The following is a 27,321-nucleotide window of genomic DNA, read 5'->3' on the forward strand; positions in this document are numbered from 1 at the left end:
GTCCCAGGAGCGCCGCCTCTCGGGTCGGAGCCCCCGAGACCGGAGGCCGCTCTCGCTCCCCTGCTCCCCTGTTCCCCAGGCGCGGCCCCGGGGCGCCCGAGCCGCCCGCTCACAGCCATGAGCAAGCTGGGCAAGTTCTTCAAAGGCGGAGGCTCTTCCAAGAGCCGAGCGGCTCCCAGCCCCCAGGAGGCCCTGGCCCGGCTTCGGGAGACGGAGGAGATGCTGGGCAAGAAACAGGAGTACCTGGAGAGTCGGATCCAGAGGGAACTCAGCCTGGCCAGGAGGCACGGCACGCAGAACAAGCGAGGTAGGCTCGGGGTCTGGCCCCAGGCTGAGCTCTCGCCCTCCTGCCTCCAGCCCTTCCCTGGGGGCGTCCAGTCCCGCCGCAGCACCTGTCCCCCAGGCCGCCCGGTGTGTTCCCATAGCCTTTCTAGGAACTGGCACTGACCCTGAGGGCTGGGACTGGAGTGAGCTGAGCAAGGGATGCTCCTAGATGAGAAATATAAGGGAGCGCCTAAAATCTCAGGAATCAAGATGAATAATATTTTTATGCAATACTTAAAAAACTCAGAATTAATGCAAAATACCCACGGTGAACAAAAGATCGAAATTTTAAATAAAGGCAGGATGGATATTATTGATTCTTTTTCTTTTGCCTCTGGCTCTTGTGTGTTCGGCACGGCACATCTTTAAAATTCTTTTTAAAATGTAATATTTTGTTCATCATGGATTTTTAAATATTAATTTTGAGTCTTAAAAATATTCGTTAAACTATTATTCATCTTGATGACTGAGTTTTTTGGCTCTCCCTTAAATTTTGCTGCTGGTGTGCCTGACCCTAGTCCAGCCCTGAGAATCCAACCTAAATGTCAAGTTTTCTATTGTGTCTTTGTATATTGAATCACACATTTTAACCTGCACATAAATCTCCAGTAAAGTATATTCTAGTACATTGTGGTTTACCTTGCGCCTCCGCTGTTGAAGACTTTGGTTGGCTGTTGTACTGTTGAGGTATTATACCAAAAAAACAAAGTCAAGGAATTAAATATTAAATTTCCCATCACTGGCTTTTGCCACACACGAGGGACTTTGAGTCAGTAATGATTCTTGGTGCTTCTGTCGCACTTTGAACCCTATATTACTCTTTGCCCAAGTTAATTGCTTTCCTCATGGTCCATGCCTCTCTATCCAGAATAGCTCTAAGCAGCACCCATGGCGCGTATAAAAACCCAGCTTCGAGAAATCGAAGTGATTTGCTCTTGTAACACAAGGTCCCTGGTAGACCCTGACAGAGAAGTGGCAATACAGGACTCTGCTCCCCACCAGATCCTGAACTTGCCTCCTTAAGTAGGACTTCTTTAGTCATAATGAGGCCTTGGGAGATTTAGCTGGCCTGAATGATGCCGCCATTGTTTACCACAGGAAAGGGATAAGGTCTCCTGGAGTTGACCCTGAAAACCCTGCTGCTTCCCATAAAAATGTGCCTGATACATTTGCACCCACTTATTACCAACAATAAGAACGACAAGTTTCATTTTTCTCTGCTGCTGCATATAACTTTTGTCCACATGATAGCATGTTTTAGAGTTAAGTGCTGGTTTCTATTTTTACTTTATGTCTGAAAATAGTTTGGGAAGTTATTGAAAGGCAATTTCTAAAGAGAGACTGTGTCATTATGGCTTGCTAAAAAGTCGCTGGTGGTTCTGTTCCTCTGCCCTTCTTCTTTCGTTTGATATGTTCTCTGACATTTGCTTAGTGTCTGTCAAGGGTTTTTTTATTTTTTGTTTTGTCATCCATTTGGATCTGTGTGTGGCTTTATTTACAGTGTTTCCTCAGTAAATATTGGTTTAAAAAATCTGAAAAATTGAACTTCTGCTTCTTGGAAGTGGTAAAAATATGGATTTGCTTTCAGAAGACAAAAATGTAAAATAATACAGAAACGTTCTCCCATTGGCAATGCACTAAAGTGTACACAAGTAGACTTTATAACGGCACCAAAAAAAAAAAATTAAAGACAACACTAAGAACATCAATCTAACTTCCTTAAAGTAGAGAAGTTACAGATGCAAGTATTAAGTGCCAAATATTTGGTGTACACCAAATATCAATAGGTGTCAGAAAAGCCCTTTATTCTTTGTCATTTATCCCTGGGAACTTCATTGGTGTTAGCCCAGGCCTGGTTCTACAGCAGCCCTGGGGGTAGCAAGAGGCTGGTTAGTACGAGGTCATTTGAAAGAATTTGATCACAGACCATGTGTTGGAAACATTGTTAGTATCAGCATCTTCCAAATAAACCAGGTAACTTCATATACACCTAGTTTCTGTTTTCCATTAGCCACCAAGAAATATTTTCACATACATAAGGCCCAATATACTTAGTATTAAATGGGCCTTGTGCTACACAATGTCAGGGCTAGAATGGCTGTAATTTACGTGATAATCAGAGTGACATAATAGACGTGCAGTTCAAATTTTACTTCTAAGGGTAGTTGGTCAGCTAACGTGCTGTCAAGAGTACTAGTTGAGTGGCCAGCTAGTATTAGGGCCATACTCCCAGCCAGTAAAAATTCTTCAGATCTATTTCTCTACAACAACAGAGGTTTTGCCAGTTAGCATTCTGAATGTCAAAAATGAGTTTTATTGGTAAAATGAGTAACTCTTAAATTAGCATAATAAGTGTTAGAAATGGGATCTCCTTGGTGGAACTGTGGGTATTCTAAACATGTAGATTGGCTAAAATAGTTTAGAGACGCTTTCTTGCTCCTCATGCAAGAACAGGCGATAAGAATGTACTAGGTGTATAACTCAGTTAGCGATAGGATGGTACCTGAGACTCGATCTCAGATCAGTGCAGTGTCCAGTCCTTGGTTCAGGTGGATTCTGACTGCACGCCCCTCCCCCACGGCACAGCATTCTGCCAGGGAATGTCACTGTCTGCCTCCAGTGAGCCTTTCATACAAGGTGTATTGAACTCAAAAGTACATAGAGGTGGGACTTCATTGAGCTCACGGAACAGGTCGGCAAACTGTTTTTGCCTGCCTCGCTAATGTATGTTTATTTAATAAGTGCAGGTGCAGAACCTAGTCTGAGACCTGCTTTCTTTGTAGCTCGTAGCAAGGTTGTGCAGTGGTAGCTAATTCTTCTCGCTTCAGAATTCTTTGGCAGTTACTGTAATCCACCAAAAAGGACTTGAGCGTGTACCACCAAACTGGTTTTTCAACAGACATGACCTTCAAAGTCCTGTTGGTCTAAAAAGTAACAGTCGAGCAAGATTTATAGTTTGCTTAAAAACTTGAGGAGGTTAGATTCCTTCATGCAATTTATCCAGATTACTATGCTAGAACTCCCGCGTTATAGCTAGTAATCTGCTTTGCGGAAAAGCCAACTTTTTACACATCACGTAATTCTCTTCTACTTCTGCTGAGCACTGTCATTTAGAGCAGTATATTTGGGTCACCTCTATGCCTGGGTCCCATCCCTCCTCCCCATAGATTCTGATATAATAGGTTGGAGTGAGGCTTGGGCATCAGTAGTTTTTAAAAGTGCCCCCAGGCGATTCTGCCCTGTGGCCGGGGTTAAGGATTAGGAACCTAACTGCATAGTAATGTTAATGAGGTAGAAATACAAGTCCTCTTAGTCTTACAGTGCTTCCTAACCTTTCTCCTATTGTGGCACCCGTGGGCACTGATAATATTCGTATGCTTCAGTGGGATAACCAGAGACCAGCCTGGCGACTCTTGATGCCCCAGGCTGGTGGCCTCAGGAGCTGAAGATAGCAATATCTTAGCACACTGCAAACCCCTCCTGCCACACTGGTTTGGGGGAACTGTTCTAACGTCCCTTATGAGGTCTTTTTTTTTTCTTTTTTTTTTTCATAATATCGCTGAGTTGCTCATAGGCATTTTGCTTCAATATAATATCTCGGTCCAATTTTTACACATTTCATAGAAAGTAACTTAGTGTTGGAGTGAAGAGCCTGGACTTCAAAGCAGACAGCCCCGGGTGTGATTCCCAGCCCTGCCCTACCATTTAGAAATTGTGACTTCAGACCATTTACTTGGCATCTCTAATTCTCGTTTTCCTCATCTGCATGGTGGTGATGATAAGGTTAATTCTCAGAGTTGTGAGGATTGATGACATTGTTGTGTAACGCCCTTCATGCAGTGCTCTATAAATATCAGCCAATGTTATAACAGTAGCATTTTTTTTTTAAAGCTGAAACTAGCTTCCTAGTAAATTCCACTTACTGGCCCAAAGTTTGTCTTCTGGAATAACATGGACTAAATCTACTCCATCTGTCACAGGAAGACTTTTCTCATATTTGGGGACAACAGTCACTTCTCTGAGTCTTGGTCCCAAGACCCCACCTTTGTTACTTTGTCAGTTACCCCTTGCTGTGCTGAAGTTTGGGGTGAGGCAAGTGAGCCGCCCGCGCACACTTGTGCGACCCTGAGAGTGAGTGCCCCATTAAATTTGCACCCTAGGTGCCTCTCTTTCCCCTCACCCTAGTCCTGGACCTGTTGCTTACCCTGTCCCAGGCTGAGCAGGAACACCAAATGTGTAATTATGTGAAGAGGGGTGGATCCAGTCCTGTTATCAGGAGGCCTCAGGCCACAGGGCCGATAGAGATGAAAGGTTGAGACACGGAGGATGTGAGTTTGGCCCAGATGCCTACTCAGTATTATCACACATGATTCCAGTGAAAACCTCTGCTGAGGCCATTCCTCCTCTTCATCGGGTGTCTGTTTGGTGAGAGAGACCCCAAGGCAGAGAGTCTTCTAGTTGAATATGTGGCTCACTTGGAAGCCTGGGCTGCTTTCTGGCAAGGGTGAATTTGCTGTCAGTCATGATGCAGACTTGGTCTTCCTTGGAGTCGGAGTGTGTGCACAGTCCCACTGGTTTAGCTCGGTGTTGGAGCCTCCTTGGGATCTTAAGTTTGCTTTTTATTATAGGTGTCATAGACCTGAATTCTGTAATCCCAGACTCTGGGGACCAGAAGGCTTTCTGTGTAAAGAGAACCACATCCGCGTCAGCTCGTTGAATGCCAAAGCAGTGAGGGCAAAACATGGTCAGGTAATACGAGACAGAGAGACTGCAGGACCCCAAGGGGTGCAGATTTCCCTGGGAGCTATCACTTACCTGGTGACCTCCTTTCTTAAGAGAGTTTCTCAAAATGCGGTCCTCAGATCACCTGCATCAGAATTCCTTGAAGATGTTCATTAAATTGTACACTCACAAGTACCCTCCTAAAAATTCTAATTTTGAACTTTGAACAAATAACTCAGTGATTCTGATGCCCACTGCCGTTTGAGAACCTATGATGTGTTATTCAAGTAGCTGTTAAACTGGAAGCCACTACTCTTTGCTCTGTTTTCTTCCCTCACCATTCCTACTGTTCCTCTCCTTGTCCTGCATCTCTCAGATACCTGGATGAGAAATCTCTGTCCCCCTTCCCCTCTGTTTACTGCCGAAGAAACATTCCTGGAGCTTCTGACAGGTCCTCATTAGCCACCTGAGTTAGTTTTCTTTAGGGAAGTTCTTATGGTACTACGACTCCACAGTCCTTATGAAGGGTCTCAGAGGTCTCTAGTGTTCAAATTACAACCAAGCATTACAGTAAAGTGTTCCGTTTGCCTCCGATGATCTGATCATTTTGTACCACGCTCTGTGTATTCTGAGGCCAGGGGAAAGAACGAGTGTTATTCCTGGGGCATTAACAACCCATATCTGGGCCAGGTCTTATTCTCCAGTCGACTGCCCTTCTCTCTTCTGGAAAAGAGAGATCAATGGAAATGTGACCCTCCCTCAATTTCCACCCCCGATTTTACTCCCCGACCTCAGGAGCTGCCCCTAGGCTTTCACCCCATCGTGGGGGAACCCAAAACATCTGAACCAGCCCTGGGAGCCCTGCTCACTTAGGCTGTAGTTTTAAAATTTGTCCCTTCACCGCTACTTCCCTCTCCCCTCTGATCCCTGGCAAGGATCCTGCGTAGACGTACACCTTCACTCACACACCTAGGTACTGACCAGCACAGAGTGCCCTGAGTTTGTTATCTCTCTTGTTCTCTTAATACAGCTTCAGTTTGCATATGCTTTTTCAGAGGCCATATCAGTTGCTTTACCCAATTGGATTTGGAAAGAGTTAAAAATCTCAGGCAGATTTACCCACCTCCCCGTTATTTAAATCAGTATGTTAAGCTTGCATTTAGTATTTTATATGTATTTCTATTAAATATCATCTCATTTTCAGTGAAATCTTGAAGATTTTTAAAATTCTAATTTCATTATCTTATATGAGCTGCTTTTTTTAGTTGAATCAGTTACACATTTGATCAGCAGACTTTGTTGTTGTCAAAGTCTTTGTTAAAATATATTGAATAAGGCAGAACCAAGGACAGACTCTCATGGCATGCCACTAGAGACTTCATTCAGGATAACTTCTGCATGAGAGCAACAATGTTTCATCTAACATTCAGGTAAGGCCTGATTACCAGTTTGACAGATCAACGCTCAGTGAGTTCAGTTATTCCTCTAGCTGTGAATACACCTGACCTACGTTTTTAGCCTGTAGCATCTTATTTCTCCAACTTTTTCTCTTTTCCCTAAAAAATGCCTCAATAAACCTTATGAATTATATTCCTAAAACCAAACTATGTTTGCATACCTCTGGTTCAGAAGTGCTGGTTTTGTGAACTGGTAGTGTGTTAGCTTCATCAGGTTCACCTGGAAAGCTTTTTAAAATGCCACATCAGGAGATTCTGTTTCAAGAGATCTGGGATCAGGTTCGGGATTGTGATACTCAAAGCTTTCCGGATGATTTTGATGTGCATAAGATTAGAAGGACAGTGATGGTCTGTGGTCTTTCCTCGAGTCAGCATCCAGTAACCCAAATTAAAGAAGTCTATGAGATTAGTTTGGTATTTTCCATCTTCGTGAACTCATATTGCCTTCTAGTTACCATTTTCTTCTAAGTCCTCAGAAACTATAGTGCAGAGTATTTCTATTCTAGAATCATTCTTTCAAGTATCTGTGGCACAGATTTTGACAGTTTGCTGATGTGTTGTAACTACTTATAGAAGGATAATTGATACTGTTTCTTGTGTTATGTAACATTACATCTAGTTTGTTTTTTCCTTCGTTAATTTGGAGGAGTATTATAAATTTTGGAACGTTTGTTATTATTCTTCATTTAAATTCCACAAAGCTGGATAATAGAGCACAACATTTTGGGAAATACTTATATTAAACAAAGAATATAATTTTCCTAGATTTATACTATTTTGCAGTTTATTAGATTAGCCACAATAAGGTAGAAAATTTATTACCAACACCATGATTCTGCCAAAGTCATATGATTTGTACAGTTTCACGACACTATGGCAGGAGATTTCTGTGAGCTTGCCCTCAGGTGTACTTATTATTGCTTGTGTGTTTCTCAGTAATTAGGACTACTTATTTCAGAGGGGATTTCGTTGTCAAGATAACAGAAAAGAAACACAAGATACTCTAACCTGTGAGATATAAGGCAAGGGAGCTAACACTGAGTTTTTTGTGTGTGTGTGAGGAAGATTAGCCCTGGGCTAACACCTGTTGCCGATCCTCCACTTTTTTGCTGACGAAGATTGGCCCTGGGCTAACATCCACCCCATCTTCCTCTACTTTACTTGGGACACCTGCCGCAACATGGCTTGATAAGCGGTGCGTAGGTCTGCGCCCAGGATCCAAACCTGCGAACCCTGGGCCACCAGAAGCAGAGCGTGCGAACTCAACCACTATGCCACCGGGCCAGCCCCATGAGTTTTTAAGGTTTATGATGCTTTGCTTAGGGGTCAGGTTTGGAAAGGGCTTGAATGATCTATTTTGGTATTCATTTTTTGTAATATGCTTAAGTACATGTGAATCTATTGTGTTTTTAAGAAACAAAATTATTGCTGATACTTATAGATAATATTGAATATTTATTTTTTAAAGTCATATTCTCAATCTTCTGCCTTAGTAAACTGTAACCAGAACTTTTAGTACATACTGGTAATTTTAGTTTCTCCTACTTTTTCTGACTATCATTTGATAGAAGTTCTAATTGGCTTAAAAGTTGGCAGAAGAAGAAGGAACAACAAAAAAAAGCAAGAGTCTGGGTTAAATATAAAGCATGTAGGAAGCCATTTCCTGAATAACTGATGTTCGGTACCAGAGACTTTGATTCCTTACCTCAAACAAACGGTGCTAATAGGGAATTTCCTGTAGGCAATATTTAGGACCTAGTCTAGAGTTTATATGATCATGCATTAAAGCGGGAAGACCTCCTAAGTGTGGACTAGGGATCTTTCCCCCACTGCTCAGTCCTTTTCCCAGGTATTTCTAACTTGTGGGTGTTTCCAGGAGAGGATGAGGGACAGCTGGAAGCCCCCACTGTCATCTGCTCTGTGAAGCCTCCATCAACTCTCTTCAATCTGGTAATCTAGTGACTTAAATATCAACACTGTAGTTACAACCCTCAGAACCAAACAAACCTAGAAAAGCGAGCAAACAAGAATGGTGAGTTTAAAATTACAGGAAGGGAAAATTAATTATTCTCCATTGGGAAAAGTTGGGAATCTCTGCATTAGACGTTAAATTCTTTATTTAAAAATTAAAATTTAATGTCCACCATCTAGCTTAAATGAAATAAAGTTTATACTTTCATATTTGGCTTAAATGTAAATTTAGAGGAATAAAATTCTGCAAACAAGTATTTGATATGCTTTGGACATTTTATTCTATATGTGAACATGAATTTCTAGTGAGTCTCTGGTTCTTTCACAAAGAGTTATATGCTTCGTGTTTATAGTGGGTGCGTCTTATTTGCTACAGCAGTAACATTGCTCAGCAGACCTTTCTCAGTGGGCAGTGCTATTTGCAGTACCACTTCTTGCCGTATGTTTAATACGTGTAAAGTGAAAGTAAATATAACCTTGGAGTTGGAACAAAGATATTATCCTAACCTAAAACTTCTACTGTGTTAACCAGAGCAAGAAAAAATATTATGATTATGCTAAACCAATTTATACATATTTTAAAGATCACATATACAAGAGCCTATGTTTTATCATTTTGTGAGCAGTTTGAAAACTTTTATTTATGTAAACTAGCATGCTCTACTGGGTCCTGTTGTTCCACTTATATTTGAAAAATGAAAGAATATTATAGTTCATCACCAATTTCAAGGTAAACTTATTCCGAATTTCAAATAGGAATAGTCACCTTGAGGATAGGAGCTATATATTCCCCAAGATTTGTTGATCATAGGATCTCAAATGACTAGTCATAGCATTATAGATAATGAGAACTGAAAGAGGCTATGTGGATATAGTTTGCTGGTTCTCAGGGGCACCTGCAAGCCATGGACACAGTAGTAGGAAATATTGGTGCATCAAATGAACAAGAAATACTTGTTTATAAGCACAAAATAGAACCATATTATACACAGCACACACACATTTATACACATATACATACAATATACACACATATATATATACACATACACACATATACACTTACACACATATATACATATACACATGTATATATACACATACACACATATACATGCATACCAATATGTACATACACACCGACATACACCTATATACACATATACACGTGCAATATAGAGTTATATCCATAAGTACATGTGTATACCTGTACACAGGTATACACATGTATATATAACCAATATAGAGTTATATCCATAAGTACATGTGTAGAATTAAGCATAATCAGCTATTTCTGAGTTTTTCTGTTTAATATTTGCTGGTTTCATATTCATACTATTTTTCCTATATTCTAGACAATTAGCAGGCCCAAAAAGGTTACCAATTTGTGAGGTTACTAATAACATTAATAGCAAGTAAAAAACTCATTCCTTCAATTAGTCATATATTCTGCCCAGTGTCAAACATTTAGTTGGGTTTTTACAAAGAATATCAAGTTGATTTTAATTAATAATTGGTATGTCGTTCCAATAACAGGTTAATTCTTGCCTGGCAGTTGACCTCGGAAGCAATTAGTATAAGAAATAAGAATTTCAGTGGGTATTTAAAATGTCTTTTATGCAAGCCTTTCTTCCTTTTTTGACAACACAAGGCAGATAGCACTTTTAGGTCGTAACCTTCCTCTCTCCGATTTACCTCCGCTACTAATCTCTGTGCAGTGTCCTGGTGGTCAGAACTGCCTCATCCCCAAAAGTAACCGTGAACTCTTTAGAATGTTGGAAAATAGCTTTAACTTCCTTTGTCCGTTTGCTGTCTTTCTGGAGGTGGGAAGGGGGCGCTGATCATCTTCTTTCTTATAGTTTACACTTTATAATATGAATGACCATCTCTTTTTTTACAGAAAATTCAGCCTAGTGTTACTGGCTTGCTTACAGCAATATTCCACTTCCAAATGCCCTTTCCTCAGACTATCTCTTACTTACTTTCTCCAATCTCATCCTTTTCATTGCTTTCTCAGGCATCTGCTTTGCCATTGTATAATCCCCCTACATCATTGCTGTCTTCTAGTCTTCTTCTGGCTTGCTCTTTCCTCTTTTTATGCCCTTTAATATTGGTGAGACCTCTGAAACTATGGAGGTTACTCAGAAGATCCAGCTAGTGTGGCAAGCTGGTGTGATTTGCTCGTTTTGAGGTTTTTTGTTCCTGGTTTCTAATAGCTCAGTCAGAAACCTCACATTGTTTGGTAGGAGATTTGCAGTGGGAGAGAGGGTTGGGGCTGGAAGGAATCCTTTGTGGAATGCCTTTCGTCATTTGTGTTCCTCGCTGAGCAGCGTGTTGGAGTAGATGTGTAGACAGTCACCCCGGCTTCCCCTACATCAGCTCCTCTGTGAAGCCTTCTCTGAGCCTCCAGAGAGAGCTTGTACAGTCCTCTGTGCAGCCCCTCTACCTTGTACATGTCTCTTATTCTCCTCTATGTCTCCACTGCTACCGGAGGTGAGGAATGTAACTTACGCATGTTAGTATCCCTGCACACAGTGCCTATAACACAGTAGGTGCTTAATAAATGCTTGTTGAACGATGAATAAGTGATTGAATGCCCATTTTATATTTTGCCTCCTCTGAGATGGTAGCCTTATTTCTTTGTCCCTGCAGTGCCGGACCCAGTGCCGGGCATGTGGCAGATCTTCAGTACATAGTTGTGGGGTAATGGAAATGAATGGATAAAGAATGTGTCTTAAAAGTGAAGAAGGCCAGGGAAATTCAAAATGGGGTGGCCCTGGCCAAATGAATGTCAGAATTTTCTGGTATTCTCCCAACTGTTTCTAGTCTAACCCGTGAGTTTGAACAGCAACGTTTTGTTTTTATTCCATTTGTGAAATGCTTGTGTTGATACTTCTTCAGATTGTTTTTTTGAGAACTAGAACAAGGTGCCATAAATAGAAAGTACTGTTTAATTAATGAAGTGATTTGTATTGAGTAAGAACAGGGCTTACATTCAAGTTTCTCACATAAAAATGTGATTATGAGACTTCCCAGTTAAAAGCAAGAGAGGACACAACCAATTATGTGTGACATCTGTGTCTTAAGCACTCTCTGGGATTACTCTTCTGAGTCTCATCTTTCAGGCCTTCTCTAGAGATCTTCCATTTCTGGGAGAGAGAAAAGCTGTCGTAATGTAGTTTCATTTTTCTTTTTGTTTTTTAAATTATTTTATTGAGGTCATATTGGCTTCTAACATTGTGTACATCTCAGGCATACATTATTATATATCAGTTTCTATATAGACTGCATGCTGTTCACCACCAATAGACTAGTTTCCATCTGTCACCGTACATATGTGCCCCCTTATCCCTTTTCCTCTCCCCCCACCCCCTTCTCCTCTGATAACTACCAATCTTTTCTCCTTATCTGTGTGTTTATTTATCTTCTACACATGAGTGAAATCATACAGTATTTATCTTTGTCTGACTTATTTCGCTTAGCATAATATCCTCAAGGTGTATCTATGTTGTTGCAAATGGCACAATTTTGTCTTTTTTATGGCTGAGTAGTTTCCATTGTATATATACACCACATCTTCTTTATCCATTCATCCGTTGGGGCCGTGCTTCACAAACAGGTTTATCTATAGTCACTGGATATGGTGGCTCCTAAAAGGTTCTTCCTTTTTGCCAACTAATGGATTAACAATGCACGTATTCATACACCTTGAATGAGTGAAGGACAATAGATTGACTTTTAAAACCAAGATGCCCTATACATTGTATGATCAATGAAACAGCAACTCTTTTCTGCTGTTTTAAGTTATTTTTATAGGTCACTGAAAGCCTTGCTCTGCTGGCAGCATAGTGGAGTAAAGGTGAAAAGGGCTATTTGAATTTTGGTTCAAGTGGGTAATTCTCACATTTCAGTCCCAATCCTCGATGGGCTGTAGTGAGGGCTCTTCGTGATTCCCTTAGCAGCGGTGCATACAGGACACTGTTCTGCAACTCCACAGCTGAAGGAACATCACTGTTATGTGAGGAGACAAAGCCCCTGGCTGTTTCTCCCCCACAGAGGAATACAATAGATTCCTTTGTTTTAGAAAGCGTGTTGTCCAGGTTACACCAGCTGCTTAAAAGCACATACAGGAGTTTGGGAGATTGAATTGCGTCTTCTACACAGGTTAAATTACATGGTTCTGAAAATGTCTTTTTTTGCCAAGGAGCAGTGCTTCATTTGCGTATTTGCGTATCTTTGAAAAAATACAGTTGCTTCTTTCCTAAATTGTTTATTAAAAAACAAGTCAACGCCTTTCCAGCTCCTGGCGGGCCAGCGGCATCATCATTCCACGTGAGACACAGCTCACGGGGAGACTCTGCACATTCACTTCTTGACTCTTTGGAGCAGAAGCCTCTTGTCTTAGTGTTCGAGAGAAGCTTACTGTGCCGGGCAGAAGTCACAAGAAGTATTAGGTGTCCAGGGGCCAGATCCAGCCAGGCAGAAATCACTGGGTTTGCTCACATCAGGATTTTTTTAAAAAAAAATGTAAATCACCTTTTAAATTTGGGGGATTTTGCGTGCAAATCCAGGTTTTTTGCTTCTTTTGAACATGTGGAAGGCTGAACCTGCAGTCTGCATGGCAGCTGTGGGCTGGAGCCCAGCGGTGTTGCTTCCACTAGATCAGGCTTATGCTCTCCTGCTCACCCGATTCCCTCTTCTTCCTGTTGGCTCTCTGATGCTGGGGCCGGTGTCCACCTCCATTTATCATCACTCTTGCACTATTTTTTATTGTTGTAATAGAAAAACATTCCTCTCTCTCTCTCTCTCACGGGTGAGAAAACAAAGGAGGCCTTTCCCCTTAGTTTCTCTCTGCTTCACTTATTTTCATCACCTGCCTGGCTTCCTCTGAGTGGAGACCAACCTGTAGTTCGTGCTGTGGGAATTCTAGTGTAAGTTGAGATCTCAACTCTTGGTGAATTTTCAGATTTCTCCCCAATATTTTCAAGGGCAGAAACCATATGTTAACATAGGCATTTAACACTGTGTTCAAACTAGAACTTATTGTTATTAATAACAAGTATTTTCAAGGTTAGGCATTATACCTTGTGGCTCCCACCATATGGTTCTGACAACCCTGTGAAGGAAGGTCTGATGATGATGAAGATCTGTAATATTTAGTAATCACTCGTTATGTGCCAGGCACTGCACAAAACACTTTACATATGTTATTTTATTTAATCCTGAACCACTAAATGAGTGATATCCATATTTTCCGATAAGCAACTTAGGTCAGGGCACGTATCTATGGATAGATGGAGCCCAGATTTGAAAGTAGGCAACCTGTCTCCAGAGAGCACAATGTTCTGTTGTAGTCTTCTAGGTATTGTTGTTGTTGTTGTTATTATTATCATCATTCAGGTGAGGGAACATCACTTAAAAAGAGTTAAGGTCACATACCAAGGTTATTATGCACAGTTATTAATTGGCAGAGGTAGGATTAAAATGTAGGTCTAGTGACTCTATAACATTATCCTTTATACCAACTTGCATTTCTTGATTTTCAGAAAGTAATCTAAGATCAATTCTTACTGGGAAATATGGCATATTTTTTAACAGAGAACTTCAAAAAATTTTAAAAAGGAAAATGCTTTTGGGTCATAGGTACCAGTTAGGTTCCAAATAAGTATAGACACTGAACTGGCCTGACAAGATAGGGAGGAGACACACTTCGAACATTCCACTTCTGGGTATGTTGGGTGGAGATGTGTATTTGGAATTTAGCTTCTGAGGATACTCTGCTGAATAGTATTATGTACTGCACCTATTGAAGCGTGGAGCTGTTTTGTAATATTATGTTTCTATTATGAGTTATGGTGAAAAAAACGGGTAACCTGTTGCTCGATGATCTCAGAAAAAGATATACAGTCTCATTAATTAATGAATATTATATAAATCACTATTATTAATAATAAAATTTAGTTGCTAAGTCCCTACCATGCACAAGGATTGTATATGGTGTTTTCCATAAATTATCACTAATTCTTACAACAATCACCCACCCTCATGGGGAGTATATCTCCATTTCCAGAAGGGCAAACTGAAGCTCAAAGAAGGGAAGCGACTTACCCAAGAATATACGTCTATTAAGTCATGAAACAAGGACTCACACTCTGGCCTTGAAGAACATGCTCTTTCTGTTAGACCATGCTGTCATAGTGCACAAAGTTATCACGTTTGTTCATTTAATATTCATTCACTTCATCTTCTGTAAAATGGGCCAATGATAGTACCTGCTCTTGGAGTTTTTGTCAGAGTTAATGACACAGTGCGCATAAAGCACTTAGCACCAGTTTGGCATATAGTAAATACTCAATGAATGTTAGGTTTTGTTATGTGTTTTGTTGGTCATGTGCCAGGAACTGGGCGAGGTGCTGGGAAAACTGATGAATCAAATGCTATATCTTTCCTCAAAGGGCTTCTAATTAGCGTAGGGGAGGTAGGTAGAACAGAGTTTACAAATAATTATAATCCAGTGTGATAAAGGCAGCAGTAGACATGGATTCACAGGCAGAGTGATAGCACAGAGGGTCAACTGGCCATTCTCTGTGTGTGGGAGAGAACCCTTATACAGCTCTGGTCACTAGTGTAATGAGCCTCCCTACAGTGTGATGTTGTAGAAAGGCCTTTATGCCAGATGGCTTTTTTTTTTAGTTCTTTCCTGAAGGACAGATTAAACAAATAAAAACTTTTGTATAAATAAAGCGTAAGTGGTGTTCAGCAAGGACTCAAGTTGTGGTATTTCACCTGGAGGGGGAAGCAGAGCGGAGCCTGAGATAACCCTGGACCTCTATGGCGGGCAGGGAGGGGTGGGGAAGAAAAATGACCACTCATGAAGGAAATATAGAAAAATCATCCACACCCAAAATAAAGCCTTTCTTTGGTGACTGTAGGAATCCCCAGCCTGTCTATTTGCTCCCTACCGGTGGAAAGAAGCCTGCCTGTGGGCATGCCCCACCTTCTTCTACAGAGCTTTGGGATACGTTCTCTTTCAGGAGAGAAACTTCACGGGAAAACATACTTACAGATCAACAAGAGATACAGCTACTTATACTAACTATTTTAGTCTTACACTTATAAATATGAACCTATAATAGAAGATCAGAAGAATTTTGAGGAAAAGCAATTGTATGGAAAAGAAGGCTCAAGATAAGCAAACAACTGAACCCAAGAGAAGAGAGACAATGTAGAAAATAAAAAATGTTAAAAACAAAACTTGTATTAGTATCTTCAGGGAGATTCAAGAGGCTGTTATAAGACAAGAATGTGCTGCCATAAAAATGAGCAATTAGAGAATAAGAAAAAGTTCTTAGAAATTAAAAAATAAAGAAGGAAAAGTGTAAAAAGGTAGACTAAACATAGCTGAAGACTAAATTAGTGACCTGGAATACAGAGGTAAGGAATTTCCCAGAACATAAAACAAAAAGAGAGATAAACTAGTAGATTGAAGGATAGATCCAAGGACTGCAATATCCATCTTATTGGGATATTAGAAGAGAGAAAACAGAGAGAATGGTTGAGGGGGAGCAGTGTGGATTATAATATAAGAATAAATAGAGATTTTAGAAGAAAGTAGACAGAAATAATGGAGGGGAAAGAAGTAACAAAAAAAATTTAAAGAAGATAATTTCCCCAAGCTGAAGGAAGATTTGATTCTTAGAATAAAAACACTCACTGAATGCTTAGTTGGGAAAAGCAAAAAATAAAAAGTGGGTGCCTGCACCTCTACTCGTGAAATATCATAACTCCAAGATATAAAAGAAAATCTTAAATGTTTCCAGAGAGGAAACAAGCAATCAGATTTTCTGCAAAGGGAGGGGGATAATATTATTATCAAACTTTTGAAATGTTGGCTATCCAACAACAATGGAATAGAGTCTTAAAATTTTTGAAATATTTTGAACCTAGAATTCTGTAAAAATCCAAACTATTATTCAAGTTTCAAACAAAATGAAGCCATTTTCAGACCTATAGGTGTTTAGAGAATTTATATCTCTGCATCTTTTCTGAAAAATACTTTAATATTTACTCCAGTAAAATAAAAAGAAAATCCGAGAAAGGACAGTGTAAGATACAAGAAACAATAGTAATATAATAAGCCAGCAAACACTATAGTTTAGTGTAAATAAGTGTTGCAATTGTGTCTATGAAGCTTAATGCAATTGTTAAGAACGATTTCCCTAAAAATTGAAAGAATAATTAAAAAAAACCTGGTAATCATCTGGAACTAATAAAATTGGAGATTATGTCAATCAAAAATTGGGAGGTTGGGGTGATAAAGGAATCTTATTTTGGGGTGATAAATTTTATAGATACTGATTAATTTTCAACATGGATAGAAAACTTAAGTTTAATTATATGTATATATTTTATTTTTTTTATTTTTTATTTTTTTTAATTTTATTTATTTATTTTCCCCAAAGCCCCAGTAGATAGTTGTATGTGGTAGCTGTACATCCTTCTAGTTGCTGTATGTGGGACGCGGCCTCAGCATGGCCAGAGAAGCGGTGCGTTGGTGCGCGCCCCGGATCCGAACCGTGGCCGCCAGCATCGGAGCGCGCGCACTTAACCGCTAAGCCACGGGGCCGACACTATGTATATATTTTAAATACAAGTATATCTATTAGGAGAATAAATTTAATATATATAACTATCCAACAGTTAAAAGTGAAGAAAATGAACAAAGAAAATTTGATCAATCTACATAAAGACAAGAAAACAAGAAGAAAACAAAAAGCATAGCAAACGAAAAACGCAAAAAAATGACAGTAAAAAGACCATATTAGATAACATATCAGTTATCACAATAAATAAGAGTGAGTTAAAATCTTACATTAAAAGATGATAGAGACTATCTGAATGATTAAAAGCAATCACACAAATGAAACATCTAAGTATATGCTATCTGTAATAGGCATACCAAAAAAGAGCAAATAAAAAACAATTTTGAAATGGAGGTCTCTATGAAATTATTACAGGAAAACTTCAACAAAAAAGAAAGCTGAAATATTAGTTTAATATAAAACAAAATGGAATTTAAGGCAAAAAAGATTAAATGAACAGAGAGTAATATTTACTTATTGATCACCAATAAAATCCACCAAGAAACTATAATGGCTATGAGTCTTTGTGCAACAAACAAAAAGCACTGGGATAAATAAACAAATCTGTTGAGATACAAGAAGAAATGCACTAAAACAGAGTCAGAAGAAAGGCTGCTCAGAAATCTCTGTTGCGATAACTTGCATGCTCTGAAACCATACTATTTGAGTTCTTTCGTCAATTCTATTTAATTATCACTTATCTTTATATTAACATTTCTCTGCTGCTCTTTTCATGCCCTCTCCCTAAATGCTTATCAAAACTCACATTTTAGGGTCTTTTTCTGAGTGCCTTCCAAGGCGCCACAGTCAGAAGGACTTTGTTAGTTGTTTGATTTCTGAGTGAAGCAAGTTATTTTGCTCAAGTGCTCATGGGAGGGTATTTGGATATCATTTCTCTCACTCTTTTCTCTTACCAGTGTGCCGTCTAATCCTTGAGTAAGACACTAGCAGTGTTGATTTCATGGACACTCTTGGTTAGAAGTCACCTTACTGGCCATCTTGTAATCATTTCAGACCAAGATATGCAGCTCGCCATCCTATGTTTTGGTTCCAGCTGCCACTCTCTGTCTCATTTCAAGCAAGTCACATAACTTTTCTGGGTCTCAGTTAGCTTGCCTTTGAAATAAGGAATTGGAGCTACAATAGACAGTCACTAAAGTCCTTTCTCCCTCTAAAGTTTTATTTTACTATTGCATGATTTTTACTCATATTTTCGTCTATCCTTTTTCTAAAACCCTATACTGACAGAAACGCTTCTTTGGTATATTTTATGGAATATGAAAATTGACTTCTCATTCTCTTACACTTGCCAGATCTTGGGAAGAAAAGAATAACTAAATGTTTGAGGGAGTGGTAGTTGGTACAGATGGTTGAAAGCAAAGATATTACCCTTAAGTTTCTGAGATTTATTTGGTACCCTCTTTGTAGGTATCAGCAATGCTGAGTCCATGTTGGTGCTGAGCAAATGTCTCATGAGGAAGTGACTTTGGCTCTCTCCTTATAAATGTGGCTTCTCTCTTATTTAGCTGCATTACAGGCACTAAAGAGAAAGAAGAGGTTTGAGAAGCAGCTCACACAGATTGACGGCACACTTTCCACCATTGAGTTCCAAAGAGAAGCCCTGGAAAACTCACACAGCAACACCGAGGTGTTAAGGAACATGGGCCTGGCGGCAAAAGCGATGAAAGCAGTTCATGAAAACATGTGAGTGACATCCGTCTCCCTCTGAGTCATAAATTCCCTCAGGGTTGGGAAGAGCCTTTGGAACTCTGTGATGATTTTGGCAGGAATGGGCTTACTCATTTGAGGCTCTTGGACCTGTTGGAATGGAATGCTCTCTCACAGAAAGATTAGATGTTATAATGGCCAAAAATAAAAGACCATGGAAATATGAAAGACATTCATTACATCCTTAATGTTTCCCAGTCACCTCGCTATTGTCGGACTCTCCACCTGTAAATGCTTTCCTTTCATAATTTTAAAAAGGCTTAAATGTCGACATCTGTGAGGGTGTAAGAACTATGGAATAGTGGTTGTCAAACTTCAGCAGGAACCAAAATCACACTAAAGAGAACACAGATGCCCAGGCTCCTTGAAGAAGAGTAGGGATTAGGCTTTTTTGTTTATAACCAAGTTCCCCAGGTGACTCTGATACTAACCAATGTTTGAGAGCCATTGACACAGAATGATAGTTATGAGCATGGATTTGAGGGTCAGATTTTCTGGGTTATAATCCCAGTTACACTACCAACTGCTGTGGGGCAAATTACTTTGCTTCTCCCTGATTCAGCATCCTTATCTATAAATTGGAGATAATAATAGTATTCCCTCATGTGGTTATTGTGAGATTCAATGAGATGCTAGATATACAGCACTTAGCATAGTTTCTGGTAGAAAGAAAGGAATTGGTAATCAATATTCATAGTGGTAATGGGACTAGTGACAATTTGGTATATATTCATACTGGGAAATCAATGCCTGGGACCTGACCCTTTCCTGAAATTAAATATGGTAGTGAAGTCTGGGCCAAAGATGCATGAGAGCAATGAATGCCTGAGGGATGTGGAGAAGTTTCCATGGATGGGAAAAGGTGGGAGAGGAGGAGGCTGGGGTCAGTAAAGACATCTTTACTAACATTTTCTTGCCTTGATAATTCATTGACAACCAGCCGTCATTTTGACAACTTCAGAAAGATCATTAGATTCGTTAACAGAGTCAAAATCCTCTATCATTGCTGTAAGCTGGGTGCTGGAATGTATTACAGAATCATAGCCTTTCTCTCCAGGTAGTTTAGCAGAGCATCCCATTGTGTTCCTTTTGAGAAAAATTCACCCCCAGGCCCAAACTTTAGCTGTACCTTTCTCATACTTTTGATAAATATATTCCTTGTATATTCATTATAAATATAAGAACTGGAAATAAGATAAAAGTATTCTTTTTGATTACTATATGAAGTTATGTCAAAATACTCAGCTTTTCCTACCTATAGAGTTTGGGAAACTTGCAAAAGATTTATTCTATTGGGAATCAAAATTTCAGTGTTCAGGTTACTTAATAATAGGAAAATTGTCAGTTTTCTGATATCCACTCACTTTAGCCTAGTTTTAGAGTCGGAGGAATGATTGAGAGACAGGATACCAGAGAAACAATCCAGATCCAGGCATTCAGGCGCTGACGGCATAGGCTGCTGGTTAGGTGCCAGTGGGGCTCAGGTGTTAGAAACTGTCTTTGAAGCAGCTGTGCATCCTGGGCCTGTGGCTTCCTGGATTCCTTTGCTGAAATTGCTGATTCTTCTGAGGGCTTCATGGGCCTAATCCTGCTCTCGTCAGTCATCTCCCAGGGCTTCAGCAGCTGTGGGAAAGCTCTCAGGGAGTCAGGATCTCTGAGCTATTAGGAATTCTAGAAAATAGATCTCTCACTCCAGAGTTGAGTTTCTACAAAAGGCTGCTGTCAGATAGCAACTGCTGGGAGCTGCCACAGCTTATCTTGTCATGGCGGTCCTTGGTGGTCCATGGCACCATTTCCTGCAGAGTTGATACATAGCAGCATATATTTAAATTTTAACATATGCCCCACATGTGTCCTATGTATGCATATACAGGATTATTAATTTTTAAAGTTGATAAATGTTACCACCAGGAATTTTTGTTATCCTACTGAAATGACTAAGAGTTTATATTAAATTGACTCATTTTGGGGGGTTATATCTAAATTCATAACTTTAAAATAAAATTCTAAAATATTTCAACAAAATATCATTTCCCAGGGACCTGAACAAAATAGATGATTTGATGCAAGAGATCACAGAGCAACAGGATATCGCCCAAGAAATCTCAGAAGCATTTTCTCAGCGGATTGGATTTAGCGATGGCTTCGATGAGGTGGGTAACACAATATAAAGAATGGAGGATTGTGGCTGCTAGAAAGGGCAGCCTCCCACTGTATATAGCAGGCAGGTTTCCTTAAGTACTTTCTTAAATATCACTAAAGAATAAATGATATTTGTTAGAAATGTACTTCCCTTAAAAGGGAAATGAGGTATTGGTAGCTCTGATTTAAAGGAAAGATTAATACAGTTTGGGAAACAGCCCCCTAATTAAGTTTTCAGCTATTAAGGAAAAACAGCATGTGGTTATGTAAAGTTAGTGACTTTTAATAGTTGAAGCCCCGTTACGAGGAATGAAGTGCTCGCACATCTGGGCAAAACAAAGCAGACTGTGTCACTCTGCAAGGAACAGACGTATCATGCTCTGTAGTTGTTAAATTAGAGGTTAGGCTGCCTCTGTTTATTTCTCAGGCTATAAAACAAAATAAACGTGGAGTGGCATTATTAATGCACACATTCCTTTTAGATTAATCAGTCCAATAATACAGACTATAATTATAATGGTTGTGTCTGCACTGTGAATTTCAATTGTCCCACTCAAAACACACCGAAAGTAGGACTAGTACGTATTTTGAAATGTTTCCAGCTCTCGGATTAGCATGGAAAAGAATCTGACTTCCTACTTCTACGTGGTATTAAGAATGATACATCTGATGAGTAAGATGTACTTCCACGGAATCCCAGAAAATGAGACTTGGTGTCAACACCTTTTTAAAATGATATAAACCAGGAGTTGGAAAAATTTGGTTTTCAGGCCAGATCATTCCCATGGGCTGTTTATGTATGGCCTGTGAGCTAAGGATAGTTTTTACGTGTTTAAAGGATTGTAGAACGCAATAACAGCAATAACAATAGCAGCAAAGAAGACTGTGCAACAGACACCATACATGGCCTGCAAAGCCTTAAATACTCTATCTGGCCCTTTACAGAAAAAGTTTGCCAAGCTCTGGTTAGACTTATAGGCATCTAATGAGTGCATTATGATACGGTGAAAAGATCTCTGGGCTCATGAGGACAGCTGGGTTCTGCCTTTTCTTACCAAATTTTGTGTAAGTCCCTTCACTTTTCTGACCCTTAGTTTTCTCATCTCTAAAAGGAAAATTACTGGATCACTGGATTATCTCTAAAGTTTCTTAAATTCTAAAATTCTTTTATCCATGACTGAATAAGTGTTTGGTGCCTGAAGGCTGAAAAGGATGGAGGAGATAATTGTTCTGTCGTTGTCATATTTACTAAAGAAAATAATACCTTTTTGGTGATGTTGATAACTATTCAGCAATTCTGGGCAAACATGCAGTGTAGGATAGTGAGTTCCACCATTATGATATTTACTATATTTGTTCCTAATTGTTTTGTGAGTAGGAATAGGACATCAGAGTATTCATTCTGAAGGCACTTTATTCATATAGCCGGTGGAGAGCCGGAAAGCACACAACTACACTGACTATACTATTTCACACGGCCCAATGCTATACCCTTTCATGTTTTATTTCCTTTTCATGAGGTAGATTTAACAGTGGTCAGACAATCATTCAGCTAGCTGCATGTCTGATACCCACTGACTTGATCAAATGTTGTAGTTGGCGTAAGTATCTCCTCTCTTGGCCCATAGTATTGTCACCCTTATTTTAATATAGCATAATTATTTGTTTTTTGCCTTTCTCCCGCATTCAATCATAAGCTCCTTAAATGTAGGGACTGTTGAGTCAACTTTGTATCCCCAGCATTGAGTTCAATACCTGACCAGGTGTGAGCTCTCAATAAATTTGTTCAATGATGGATGAATGAACAAATGAAGAATCTACTTAGTTGAACATAAGAGTGTCGTAGGTTATTTCTGAGAGTGACAACCTCAGAATTCCAATGATGACAAATTTAGTTTTGACTCCCAACCTCTCTTGGGGGGATGGACTCGGCCTGAGGACTCAGAGAGCCAATTAGATCTGAACCACTTCAAGTCATCTCAGATCTGTCATAAGGTGACTTACACCATTAAAGTCTCAAACTAGTCTTACCTCTGTAAGGTTCTTGGGACAGAGAATAGACTAGGATTAAACCAGACTCTCTGGGACTATTGCTAAAAGAAAGAAATACAGTGTACCTACCTTGAGTTGAAGTTTTCTTACCCTAAACGCACAGCATGATTTGTATTGGCTTTGATGACTTAACACAGGAACCATGGTATCTTTGATTCTTTTTGCCTTCTATATGTTGTGGTTTTGCTATACCTGTTGTTTTATTTTCAATAGCGTTAGCCCAAATGAAAATATTTATTTCCTCCAATTAAAGCTTCACAGATTCTTAATGTTTAACAGGAGAAAAGAAAAGACACATTGGAAAAATGACAGGCAAGGTGTAAATTTCCTAGAAACTGTGGAAGTTGTATATTCAGCTAGCACAAATTAGTGGAATAACTGTTTACTGAAGTATCATATGATTAACTACAACAAATTTGCACAACACAAAATATTCATTTTTTAATCATTGCTCAGTGTTGCAAAAAAGATTTAGTCCTAAAATAAATATTCCGTTTCACTGGGTTCTCACATATCAATTGGGTAGCAGGTGTTCTTGTTATTGTGTTAGAGGAAACCCACTTCTTGAAACGTTAACTCCCTAATTCTTTCTTTCTCTTATGTTCAGGATGAGTTGATGGCAGAACTTGAAGAATTGGAGCAGGAAGAATTAAATAAGAAGATGACAAATATTCGACTTCCAAATGTGCCTTCCTCCTCCCTCCCAGCACAACCAGATAGAATGCCGGGTAGATTGCCAGGCTTGTCCTCCACTGCGCATAGATCCCGAGCAGGTCTGTCCCCACCTCAATCATTTGTGCTCAGATAGTTGCCTAAAGTAATAGCAGGTCTTTTTGCACTTATTTTTTATTTCATAAATGTACACCTTTTCATACATAATTCATACTTGTTTTCTGTGCTGAAAGTGTGAATGTCATCAGTTACTAATTTTTTTCCCATTTTACATTCCAGCATCTTCCAGAAGAGCAGCAGAGGAAGATGATGATATCAAACAATTGTCAGCCTGGGCTACTTAAGCTAAAACGGAATTTTTTGACACCTACGTTAACAGCTGTACATAAGACATAAAAAATATTTTTGTCAAGTTCGGAAGTTAACAGAGACTCTGTTTTATAATTACACTGGATGAATAATTGTCTTAAGCCTCATAAGTAGAAGTTAAAAAACGAGGCATGTATAGACATAGAATCAGGGATGGAAAGGGGCTCCCTACTGTCTCAGAAGATCCCTCTATATTGATGGGAGGGGGAATTCTACCTTGTTCACTACTGTATTTCCAGTCCTGGCACATAATTGGTGCTCTCTATATATTTGTTGAAAGAAAACTGAATTCTACGAACATATAAAACATATAACAATTTATAAGCCATATAAGAATGATAGGTTTAGAATCGCTGGAGACAATCACTCTCTTTTCTATGCAAATGCGTCTGCTGTGTGTATCCATGTTAGAAGAGATGCGGCCCACAGTAAGTGCAAATACACCATGTAAAACGTCTCTTTTAGGAGAGACTTGTAGAGACATCTTGTGTGAGTCTATACATAAATGGTTTCACTTAAGTTTTGCAGTTTAAAATCTTAAAGGAGCTTTAATTGACATTTATTATGCCAATTAAGCTTGGAATGGGGCAATGGATGCATTACCCAAAATGTCTGAGAGCATTAACAGCTTACACTGCCGAGCTGGCATCTCCTGGGTATAATTTAGCCACTTAGGGAGCTGCATTAACACTCCCGGGCCATTATGATGCCATTATGGCTTCAGTGTGCTAAATGTGTGAATGTTCCTTCTTTTCTGTTTTGTGCTCTCTTGTACACTTATTTACACTTTACAGCATATTCTTTGTAAATACATAAAAATATAGGCAATTAAAAGTATATCTTGAAAATTTTGGCCATAATTATTTTTAAAGGAAAGTAAATTACAAAATTATATATTGGCTATAATATATCATGGACCATAAAATGACAAATATTATATAAAATGTTATAGTATTCCCTACATTTGCTTTGTGACATAGGGGAATGGAAAGAGCATTGGACCTGGAGGTAGGAGTCCTGGGTTCTAGGTCCTGTTCTGCCACTAAGACAGTATGACTGGCATGTCATAAACTCTGAGCCTTTGTTTCTTCATTGGGAAATCTAAGGGTTGGACTTGATGATCTCTAATGGTTCCATATTGCCACAGGCCTTTTGCACATGCTGTTCTCTTAGTAGTTTTCCCACCCTCCACAACTCAGATACCAAATCTTACTTATTCCTTAAATCTTAGTTAAAGTGTCCTTTGTTTTGGGAAACTTTTCCCGATTGTACAGAATAAATCAAGTCTCCCCTTTATATGCTTTTATAGCACTCTGCTTTCTCTTCTATCACCATCATGGTTTATATTGCATATTTACTTGAATGATTACTTAATTATTATTGTTCTTCCCTGTATGGTTACCACATAACCATGAGGGCATGGGCCATATCTCTTTCAGTTCAATACTGTATCTCTTCTCAGTACTCTGCACCGTTCCTTCTATACAGTAGGCATTCAATAAATATTTACTAAATGAACAACTATTAAGTTTTTACATCTCCTGGGCCATGATAGAATAATAGGAACTGGATTTACCTTCTACCCTCAGACAACTAGAAAACCAGACAGAATATGTGAAACAACAGTTTCCAGCTATTGGACAACAGGCAGCACTAGACTGTGATTCCTGAAAGAGAGAGACAAATGAAGTGAGCATTTCCAGTGCCCCTGCTCACTGCCTTCACAGGTGAGGAGGAACCCAGACGGAGCCTTGTGGCTTTACTGAGCGGAGGAAATCTGTGCAGAAGACTCTTGGAATGGAGGTTGCTACACAGAGAGAGAGAGAGAAAGAGAGAGCAAGCACTCTGGAGATCTGCAGAGGGGTCCCTTCAGGTCTTTGGCTGAGAATTGATCTGCATACATCTATGAGGATGCTACTGAGGCCAAGAAACAGCACTGGGAAAAAGTAGGAGATCAATTGCCAGAGCTCACACAGGGCCAGGAATAGCTTGTGTTCTCACTAGTCATAGTGGAATAACCTCCAAATACAGGGGGCATCAGACAGAGTCCTCAGAAGGGTACAGCCTCAGTAGTGAGGTCAAATTATACCTAGACTCAAGGCTGTTCTGGGCCCACCCTAAAAAGCTTAAAAGCAAGTTTCAAAAGGAAGAAATGATTCCAAGTAACTTAACTGCATCCCAGAACAAAATTCTAAAGTACTTAAAGGAATATAAAAGCTAACAAGTAACAACAATAAAACAACCAAAGTAAACCTGGCCCCAACAGCATAAAATTCACAAAGTCTGTCATCCAGTCAAAAATTTTCAGGTGTGCAAAGAATCAGGAAAAAACAACCCATAACCAGGAGAAAAATCAAGCAGTAGGAACAGACTCAGAAATGACATAGATGATGGAAGTATAAGACAAGGGATATTAAAACAGCTATTATAAATATTCTCCACATGTTTGTTGAAACTGCTATAGTAAATATACTCCATATGTTTGAGAAAGGAGGGAAAGCATGATCATGATAAAGAGAGAAATGGAAGATATAAAAAAAATACTCAAATTGAAATTCCAGAAATGAAAAATATGTTATCTGAAATGAAAAATACAGAGTATAGTGGATGGGATTAACATCTGATTAGACACTGCAGAAGAAAAAGTTAGTGAACTTGAAGACATAGCAACAGAAATTATTCTAAAAGACTGAAAAAAAAATAGAGCAAGAGTAAGGTGTGAGACCATATTAAGCTGCCCAACATGTAGGTAATTGGAGTCCTGGAATGGTGGTGGTGGATGGTTTGGGGGGGTCTTTGGGGAAAGGAGTAAGGTAGACAAAACCTTTGAAGAAATAATGGCTGAAAAATTTCCCAGTTCTGTGAAAACTATAAACTCACAGTTCAATGAAGCACAACATAGCTCAAGCGTAAGTCCTTATATCTTTCAATAATAAAAGTTATTGGGAAATGTTAAAACACCTCTCCCCACCTAGTTAAACACATGTGCCTAGTTAGTTCCACTGGACCTACAAGATCCAAACAATATCCGCTAGCCACTTGACCTGAGCACCTCAAATGTGGCGAGGGCAGTTGAGAAACTGAACTTTTAATTTCAGTTAATTGTAATTAATTTAATTTAAAAACTAATACTCAATTCAGTTATAAGAAAACTTTATGTTTGGAACAACTTGGGTATGTGAATCTACTTTTTCAACTGTAAAATTTATAAAATCTATGTACAGACCTAGTGTTTCTGATTG

General features: G+C 39.3%; 1 protein-coding gene across 1 annotated transcript; it reads left to right on the forward strand.

Moving 5' to 3' along the window:
- Positions 1–26,861, forward strand: CHMP4C (charged multivesicular body protein 4C). Its single transcript, XM_058528945.1, has 5 exons — positions 1–307; positions 18,643–18,820; positions 20,883–20,997; positions 23,646–23,811; positions 23,990–26,861. Exons 1-5 carry the CDS (start codon positions 118–120, stop codon positions 24,052–24,054), a joined length of 714 nt encoding a protein of 237 aa, XP_058384928.1. The 5' UTR covers positions 1–117; the 3' UTR covers positions 24,055–26,861.
- The last annotated feature ends 460 nt before the right edge of the window (positions 26,862–27,321 follow it).

This window comes from Diceros bicornis, chromosome 33 (genome assembly GCF_020826845.1).
Source record: "Diceros bicornis minor isolate mBicDic1 chromosome 33, mDicBic1.mat.cur, whole genome shotgun sequence".
In the NCBI taxonomy this organism is placed as follows: domain Eukaryota; kingdom Metazoa; phylum Chordata; class Mammalia; order Perissodactyla; family Rhinocerotidae; genus Diceros; species Diceros bicornis.